This window comes from Octopus bimaculoides, chromosome 1 (assembly GCF_046866305.1).
Source record: "Octopus bimaculoides isolate indiv1 chromosome 1, ASM4686630v1, whole genome shotgun sequence".
In the NCBI taxonomy this organism is placed as follows: Eukaryota; Metazoa; Mollusca; class Cephalopoda; order Octopoda; family Octopodidae; genus Octopus; species Octopus bimaculoides.
The window spans coordinates 133,532,154-133,542,637 of NC_142928.1; the positions used below are offsets into that span (position 1 = coordinate 133,532,154).

The following is a 10,484-nucleotide window of genomic DNA, read 5'->3' on the forward strand; positions in this document are numbered from 1 at the left end:
GAGAATTGTGACAGAAGAGACATGGGTTCATCACTGGGTCAGACTTCAAATGACAGAGGATGGACTGGAAACATCTGGAATCACCAGTGAAAAATAAAATTTAAAGTACCAACCAAGTACTGGGGTCAATGTAATTGACTTTCCCACTTCCTTCAAAATTATTGGCCTAGTGCCAAAATTAGATTATTATAGTGAGCCAGCAAAATTGTTGCCATGCTGGACAAAGGGATTAGTGGCATTTCTTCTAGTTTTATGTTCAGAGTTCAAATTTCACCAAAGTTGACTTTGCATTTCATCCTTTTGTGGTTGATAAAATAAGTACCAGTCAAATACTGGGGTTGATATAATTGACTCAGCTATTCCCACCCTAAAATTTCAGGTTTTGTACCTATAGTAGAAAGACTCACTATTATATGAATGCATGCATGTGCCCCCCACCCCCACCACCACCACACAAATATACACACAGGAACAAAGTGTGTGTGTAATAAAATAAACTGAAAGGTTCTTAATATGGATATCTAAAGTCTGATTTATTTGTAAATAAAATTTGAAAGAAAATGAATACATAAGATACTAACGTCATGGTAATTATAATTCTTTCACTTCTTTCTGTTTGTTGTTTTAGCCTCAGTCAAAATTTTATAAATCATACTATCTAATACTAACTATGGTGCACATGCATGTGTAACTAAATACGCAGGTTATTTGTTGTTCTGCTTTTAACATAATCTTACCTTTAAAGTTAAACATAACCAATCATCTTAGCTTCAAACTCTGCCTACTGCAAACATTTACATTCCTTATGCTCTCTGTCAGTGTAAAAGGTAAATCACAACTTGAAATTAGAAATAGTTTTCTCAGAATTTCTTGAGGATTCATGGAAATACATATTATCTCAAGTATAAAAGGCTCTCTAAACAGCCACTGAAAATATAAGTAACTTGCAAGTATACTTTAAACACAACTATCTTCTAGTCTTTCTTTCACAAAGTTGCCACCATCAAAATTGAAAGAATGATATTCAAGATTTTGTATTTCCTTTTAATTATCATATTAGTTGTGAAGAGTGAAAATATAATCAATAATGCTATGAAAAATATTCTATTGGATTATAATATCTCCACTTCAACTGAAAACTTTTCTCCGTGGTTTTTTAAACAAATGGTAGATATCCTAAACTGTGATTCTTTACCAAAATTAAACAACAGTCAAATACAGTTTGTTTTGAAATGGAATGAAGAAAAGATATATCTGGAACAAACTTGCGATCGATATTTTGAAGCAAGCCAAAAGAATACGACTGATATTGTTTGTCTGAATGGTAAATGGAGATATGAAGATAAAAAATGTAAGTTAATAACTTGCCCAACTTTTCATAAGCCTGCTCACAGTAACATGACAAATGTTTCATACACATATAAATCTGTTATTTACTTTTCCTGCTTTCCTGGTTACTTTTTGCAAGGAAACCGTTCAATACGCTGTGAAGAAACGAAACAGTGGTCATCTCCCCCACCAGTTTGTAAACTTGTTACATGTATCCCACCTCATACACCAAAACATGCCAATGTGTCCACTACAAAAGAAGTTGAAGTTAACAAAACAATTCATTTCAATTGTTTGGAACCATATTCATTGAAAGGTAAATCAGTATTAACTTGTCTTGAAGATGGTGATTGGAGCTTTCCAACACCCGTTTGCACTTGGAAATGTTTAGTGCCCAAAATAGCTGGGAGAGTGACAACTCTCTTGCAAAATAAAGTTTTAAAACCAAAAACATTAATTCGTAGTGGAAAAAAAGTGTTATATTCTTGTAAACAGCCTTTCCTTCCAGTAGCATTCGGAGTCATTCAATGTTTCTCTGGTAAATGGCATCCAGATATTCAGTGTAAAAAGACATGTAAAATTGAGAGAGTAAAGAAATTAAACTATACTTTATCACATAATTTTACAGTAATTGAATATTATTGTCCAGCAGGAGAAACATTATTAGGGGACTCTAAAAGAACCTGTTTAGAAAACGGAACCTGGAGTAGCAAACTTCCAGTTTGTGTAAAAAAATGTCACCTGTTACCTAACTTAGGCATTTATAGCTACCGAAATTCAGACAACTTACAATACCTTCCATTCGGAAGCTCAGTTCCAGAAAACACTAATATAACATATTCATGTCAGCAAAATTACTCAAAGAAAACAAAGAATGTGAGGTGTTCAGATGGTACATTGACTCCAGTACCACATTGCTCAGACAAAAGATTTTATGTAGAGAGCAAAAATCTTCGATTCAAAAATCAATCAACTTATTATGTTTGTAAAGATAATTATTCTTGCAATTTTTTTGGTTACCGTGATTACGGTAGCTGTGTCCGAACTTCATGTTCTTATAACAAGTGTGTTAGTATCAGTGTTGACAAAGCATCAAAGCTGTATATTAAGGCATACCATGACTATTGCTGCATTATTAGGTGTCATGAGAACTAATATCAAACTATTTTCTACGTATATATAAAATTTACCAGCAATGCTGTTTTGATGCATGAGAGACAACCCTACTTTGTAATTTTAAGAGGTTTCTGATATTTATTTAATGATATCACTAACTGGTAATAAAGCAACTGAACATTTAAACAATTTTCAATCTTCAATATAAATCTATTCTTCTGTGTACTGTTGCAAGAGTATTCTTCTTCCAGTCAGACACATTTCATCACACTTTCTATTCTATCAGTGAGTGTATTTCAGGAACATTTCCAGGTGAAACATTTTTCAATGAGTAATTCAACACAGATGAATGGCATACCTACATATACACACATGTATAAATTCATTTAAGTATTAACCCTTGAGCTTAATGTATTAAGCTCATCCACAAGTACAAATGAATTTTATACTTCTAATGACTAATTCTGTATGTGTCATTCCAATGACACCTCAAGAATCAATAACTGCATATATTATTGCATTATATATCAAGATTGATGGGATTGTATTCAGATAAAACAACTGTAAATTGATGTAATAAAAAGACTTGTTCACTCCATTCTTCTTGTGTGTGGTGTGTGTGTGTGTGTGTGTGTGTGTACACACACAATAAATAAATTTTTTTATTAGTCACTATGAGGATATTTAGACCTCTTATAGGGATATTTTTAACCAAGAAACACTGGTTTAATATATTGTAGTTTGAAGAGAGATGTCTTCAATGGATATATTATAAAATATCAAATATTATTATTAAGTTTGAAAATGGAGAGATTCAATGGATATGAATTAATTTATTAATCATTTATCATCATTGCTTACGATTGTTTCATTTCACATCCAGTTTAAATTACAAAATATATATAAATATACGGAAATGCCAGACCCGGGAATTCACAGTGCACACCAAGGTAACACAGCAGAACAGGGACAACCTTAGAATCTCTGAGGCCATCCCCATACATTGGACCTAAGCTTAAAATCAGACCCTTAATATCAGGAACTAATGGTCCTTTCTATAAGATTTCTTGGTTCCTCTCTAAACTCCTCAAGCCCTTACTACACACATTCCCCAGACACATCAGCAGCTCCCACAAAATCTTCACAAGACTCAAAGATATCGATCCCTCCATACTTAAAACTAACAAATACCCTTTTAGTTTAGATGTAGTTTCCTCTCTACACCTCTGTACCCGCTCTCCTGGCCAATGATATCCTCATAGACCACATCATGTCCTTATCTTACCCCACTTCTCCCTGTCCCCACCTCCCATATCATCTCTCCCTCCCTCCCTCCCCTTTAACCTCATCCTCCCCATCTTCCCCTTCATCTTCTCTCACCTCCCCATCCATCAACCTCCAGCTCTTCAGCCTCACATCCTCAAACATTTGAGAGTTACTAACCATTATAGTTGGTAACACCTACTTGCAATATAATGGTGTGATTTACAAACAGACTTTCGGCCTACCTATGGGATCTAGCCTTTTAGGCCTGCTGGCCATAAGCTAGAATGCACAGCACTCAACACTTGCTGCTCATGCATCTTCTTCTCCAGGTACATTGATGACATCCTTATCATCACATCCTCCAGGGAGAGGCCATTAATATACACCGGACCTTCAATAACACTGATATAAACATAAAATTCAAGATTGAACATCCAGACGAATCTGGAACTCTCTCTCTCTCTACTCGACTTTCAACTCAAGATCACAGAGGAAGGCTCTATATTTACCAAATTCTACAGAAAAGCCGCTAATAGAAAACTTTTAATCCACTACCAATCAGCCTTACCCACCAGAGCCAAAGCCGCATATGTGAGAAATGAGATTGCACGTATAAGCAACAATTGCAGCAACATGACTGACGAAGCCGTCAACATCAAACAGTTCCTCAGAGATCTAACCCTAAATGGCTACCCACCATCTTTAATTAAATAATGGTGCCTAAAGAACATGAAGGTCAGTAGACCTTGGAAGAACCCTCATACTTCCAAGTCCAGCACACGCTTCCTAAAGCTACTGCACTTTGATGACAGAACTACTGCAGCAATACAACACGCAGTCCACAGGGAAGGACTCAACATACAGATAGTGCACACCGGCTCTTCCCTGAGTAAAGCTCTGTCCAAGAACAACACCTCTCACTACTCTGAGGAATGCACATTGTCGAAATGCCCCATCAATGACCCTGAATTGTGCAAGAGGACCTAATTTGTATATGAGATACATCTGTGGCAATTGTGGCACATCCTACATAGGAAGCACGACAAGAAAACTGCATATATGCATTAAGGAACACATACAGGCAGACACTTCCATGAAGAAACACCTATGGAATTGCCAGACCCGGGAATTCAGAGTGCACATCAAGGCAACACAGCGGAACAGAGGCAACCTTAGAATCTTTGAGGCCATCCTCATACACCAAAGGAAACCCAAGATCAACAACAGAAGAGAGTTACAGGAATCTAGCTGGCTGCTAGAGCAACACCTTTCTGTGCACGTCCACTCCACACTTGCTGACACATACGCACGTCAGCAACATTTATCTATTCCTCGAAATATTGAATACAAGATAAATCTACATTACTTCACATATTTGCTTTCTTGTGATTTACCTTGCATTTACTTTGCATTGTTTTGGCATTCCCAAAATCCTTTATACGAATATATAATATATATATGTATATATACATAATAAAAATATATATAATATGCATAATATATATATAATATATATGTATATATATATGTATGTCTGTCTGTCTCTGTCTCTGTCTTTCTCTCTCTATCTATCTATCTATCTATCTATCTATCTATCTATATATATATATATATATATATATATATATATATAAATAAGCAACACGGATTTCAAAGGTGATTGCAGTACGCACGTTTCATGCTACTTCAATTTATTTAAGTAATGCGAGCATTACCTTAAATGCAATATGAAGAGCAATCTTCAGCTGCACAAAAAATGCAGAAAAATTACTGTAGAAAAGGCATATTATAAATGTGGCAACATTTCAAATCCAAGTTGGAGAGAGAATACATAAAAATCCAAATGTGAGGAAGAATACATAAGTCCATCTTGACATAGCCGAGTCTATCAGGCTAGTAATTGATTCTAGACAAAAAGTTTTAACTGTCTCAGATTTTATTGTTTCTTATCTAGTGGTGATAGCAAAGGGACAATTACTTCTAAAGAGAGGGAAGGTGTAAGCAGTATGCATGGACAAGGCTATAAAATGTATTAGAATCTAAAGGTTTCACTGGTCATAGTAGTATCAGGTCATTTTACTACTATCAAAGTGTTGAGGAATTAATGTTGAGGAATTACAGCCCTAGGTATATGGGTCAAATAGGTTTTTTACTTTTAGTCTGAATAGAGTAACAGTATAGTGGTACGGACAACAATAATACTCTAACCAATGTTTTCACAATAAGAGGTATGTTAATAAAATGAGGTGTAATTATTCTCTACAAAAATCATGAAATAATGTCAATATTGAATTCAGGGGCTCTGGATAGGGTGTAAAATTTAAGGATATTAAGTATATAGTGATCATGAAAACTATTTTGAATTATCTTAAAAAAAATTATTAGCTGAAGATAAGATAATGATACTATTTAGGAGATACATAGGTAAGCTTTATTTATATAATGTGAATAAAAAATAAAAAATAAAAATTATTATTGGATTTATATTAGTTTATAATAATAATGTGCTTACTAGGTTTTAAGGGACTGAAAAAAGAAAGGATGTTAGGAAATAACAAGGATAATCAATACAGGAATCTGATGATTGATTTAAGTAGATTAGATGATAAGGTGAGAGATCAGGAATATATGTTATAAAGGTTCAATTACCAATATAAATATGTGCTAATTGATAGTCCTAGATGACCATAATAGAAGTAAAGTACTATATTTTGATAACTTTAGTTACTTAAATAAAAGCCCTATTTTTTAAAAAATTTAAAAGTGCGAGTAGAGCAATGCACACATGATACCCTAAGGTCTAATCTATTATTGATTAGATTAGGATTGTTCCTAAGTTTAAAAATTTCATATATTTCCATAGAACACAACTCACATCCATATCTATTATTTCTATAAGGTTGAGCTTTTCTTATAATTTCCCATTTAAGGCTAAAATTAATACCATTATCTTTTAACTCCCAAATTTTACTTGCCAATGTCGTACTATTTGCCTTATGTCTAAGTCTAAACGAAGACTTATGGTTATATATTCTCTGTTTCAGGTTAATACTACATCCTATATAAATATAATTCTCTGTTATAGTACTAATGATGCATCTGTACACTACGTTACGAGTGCAACAAAATCCAAATAAAGGACAATGGGACTTTTTTGCAGTTGTGTGATATATATATATACATATAATACATACATATATATATATATATATATATATATACATATATATATACATACATATATAATATACATATAGGGCTTTCCTATAAGGTGTTATCCACCCCTGATTGGAACTCTCCCGTATGACATGTACGCATGCTCAGTGACTTGCTTTAACAGTTGCAATCAGCTGAATGCACATTGCCAGTGACATTTGACATAATTACCCACACTCTGTTGTCAGGATTCTTTTTTTGGTTTGATGTCGGTATCGAAGGGATTACCAGACACCGGACAATACAGTGAAAGCAGCTTTCACTCACATCGTGGTATTCGATGCTGTGTACGTGTCTGTCGTGTTAAATATGCCACTCCTTAACTGTTGCTTTGCTTTCATCCGTAGCACGAGGTAATTATGTCATTATCTGTGAAATTCGGCAACTTACAAAGATTTTTAGATCAGGCAATACTTCACCGAGAGGAGATATAAGCTTCTGCTTATTCCTGTCTGAAGTATCGTCCGATACTTCAGACTTATCGTCCGATGAATTTACTTTGTTGACATTCTTCATTGACAGAATTTTTATTCCTTTCAACCTTTCAGTCAAGTCCACCTTTCTTCCAGTAACATACTGTCCATATAATCTTAAATATTTCTTTAACTCAGGCACAGTAAGTACTTCGATAGCTGAATCATAAAGCTGCTTTATATCCATGATAAGACGTAAAACAATAACAATGGCGTGGGTTAGCCTCCGGAAGTTTAATTATTTACATGGAGCGCCGCCTAGCCAAGGGAGATAACCTACTTATAGGAAAGCCCTATATATAATATATATATATAATATACATATATATAACATATATATATATGATATATATAATATATATATATAAACATATATATAATGTATATATATAATATATATATAATGAATATATATATATATATATATATATATATATATATATATATATATATATATATATATATATATATATATATATATATATATATATATATATATATATATATATATATATATATATATATATATATATATATATATATATATAATATATATATGGGGATATAGCATCATACAACGTGGAAGACAATTGGAGATTTCTGCGGGACAACCTGCTGAGAGCCACAGACCAGATATGTGGCTGGTGTAAAGTCCCCTCTCAACCCAAAGTAACGTGGTGGTGGAACAAGGAGGTAGACAGGGCTATTAGACAAAAGAAACAGGCTTGGAAGGACTGGAAGAACGGTGGTAGCAGGGAATTGTATCAGACTGCCAGAAGGGAAGCTAGGCGACAGGTTTATTTAGCCAGAGGGGAAGCAGATAAGAAAAAAATTGCCAATGTTCTGCGCCGTGAGGACCAAAGACTTAAGGTATTTCGTGTTGCAAGACAGTGTAGGAAAGAGAATCATGATGTCGTAGGAGAGAAATGTGTTCGCATAGATGATGGTATGGTTGCACTAAATGAGGCTGCAAAGAGAGAGGTTTGGAGATACCACTACAATAGATTGCTCAATAAAGAGAATGAATGGGAGAAAGAGAGTCTGCCGTATGTTGACCCAACAGAGGGACCTGCTATCCGAGTTGACAGTACCATGGTAGATAAAGCAATTAAGAGCATTAAGACAGGGAAAGCCCCCGGCCCATCAGGAATCACTGCAAAGATGCTCAAAATATCTGGCAGTGTCGGCTATAGCCTAGTCACCTGTAGAGTTAATCAGGTGATACACGAAGGAGTCATACCCAATGACTGGTGTAGCAGCACCATAGTCAACTGCTACAAAGGTAAAGGTGATGCTTTAAATACAAATAATTACAGAGGTATCAAGTTGTTAGATCAGGTAATGAAAGTTACAGAGAGGGTCATAGCCCAACTAATTAGGGAGCGAATCAGTTTAGATGAGATGCAGTTTGGGTTCGTGCCAGGGAAAAGCACCACTGATGGTATATTTCTGGTAAGACAGCTGCAGGAGAAATACCTAGCAAAGGATAAACCTCTGTACCTGGCTTTCGTTGACATGCACTAATTGCTGAGTCACTATCAGAACTAGAGGAGAAGTTTCAGGTGTGGAAGCAGAAACTAGAATCGGAGGGCCTTAGAGTCAACCTAGCTAAAACCAAAGTCCTAAGTAGGAAGGTAGATAAAACACAAACCCCTTCAGGTAGGTGGCCCTGCTCAATATGTAGAAAAGGTGTAGGTATGGACATGTTGTTGTTATCTTGGTTACTTCTAGGGTAGTTAGAGTTTACGCCTACACTGTCGTTACTATTATTGTTATTACCTCTATTGGAGTTGTTCAAAGTTTCACTACCTCTATTCTTTCCGCCGTTAATACTGGTGCTAGATCTATTAGCCTTATCAACATTATTATTAATTATATTGGAATTGTGACTAGTATAATTATTGCCGTAATTACTGTTTAAGGTGGAACTGGTTATTCTATTTACTTTATTTTTTACTTTTGATCTCTTATCTTATACACGCTAGTTAAATATAATCCAACCTATTTAACATTCACTCTATGCTGAATTGTGGTACAGTATGGGCAGATTTTTTAAATCCAACGAACATTTATGCAGATATAACTTTTTAAAGGATAAACCTATTATAATGGATAATACTAAGCGGACTTTTTCTTTTTCCCTTTCTTTACCCTTTTCCTTTGTGATGTAATCTTGGGACTAGCAATGTTTGTGGCTGAAGATAGCTTTAAATCATCCTTTATATCAACAATATATACTGATGTAATGACAGATTGTGTATAAAACTTGAAACACATGTACTGCGATATCCTTTGTGTTCTGTTTTCAATTTACGTTTGATATATATATATATATATATATATATGAGGTGGTGAAGCACGACCTTCGAACATTGGGTCTCACTGAGGCAATGACCAGTGACCGGGACCTTTAGAAATATGCTATGCTTGAGAAGACCCGACAAGCCAAGTGAGACCATAGCTCATGGCCTATGCCAGTGGGTGTAACCAGCCCATTTATGAACACCCCTCATTCATTGGACAATAAACCTTGCTTGTGAAGACATTGAGGGAAGTGAAATCAAATCAAAATTGCTGATGTGGCCGATGACAGTACTGCCTGATTGGCACTCGTGCCAGTGGAATGTTAAAAGCACATCCGAATGTGGGGCTTAACCAGCCCACTTATAAGTACCCCTCATTCATTGGACAATGAACTTTGCTTGCAAAGACCTATTGAGGTAGGTTTAAACAAATCAAAATCACTGACGTGGCTGATGACACTACTGCTGATTGGCACTCATGCCAGTGGAATGTTAAAAGTATATCTGAGTGTGCTCGTTGCCAGGGCCAGAGATTGGCTCCAGTGCTGGGAAAACGTAAAATGCACCATTCGAGCGTGGTCTTTGTCAGTATCGCCGGACTGCCTCCTGTGTAGATAGTATGAAGAACACCTTTTGAGCATGGTCATTGCCAGTACCGCCTGATTGGCCCTCGTGCCAGTGGCATATAAAAGCACCCACTACACTCTTGAAGTGGTTGGCATTAGGAAGGACATCCAGCTGTAGAAAGTTTGCCAGATCAGATTGAGCCTAGTGCAGCCTC

At 35.4% G+C, this 10,484-nt stretch overlaps 1 protein-coding gene across 1 annotated transcript; it reads left to right on the forward strand.

The window, feature by feature from the left end:
• The first annotated feature begins 745 nt into the window (after positions 1–745).
• On the forward strand, positions 746–3,043 carry LOC106874668 (C4b-binding protein). Its single transcript, XM_014922465.3, has one exon. It carries the CDS (start codon positions 1,018–1,020, stop codon positions 2,482–2,484), a length of 1,467 nt encoding a protein of 488 aa, XP_014777951.2. The 5' UTR covers positions 746–1,017; the 3' UTR covers positions 2,485–3,043.
• The last annotated feature ends 7,441 nt before the right edge of the window (positions 3,044–10,484 follow it).

What these genes read in the sequence shown, in the direction of transcription:
- LOC106874668 (XM_014922465.3), top strand. Translation starts at nt 1,018, where the DNA reads ATGATATTCAAGATTTTGTATTTCCTTTTAATTATCATATTAGTTGTG.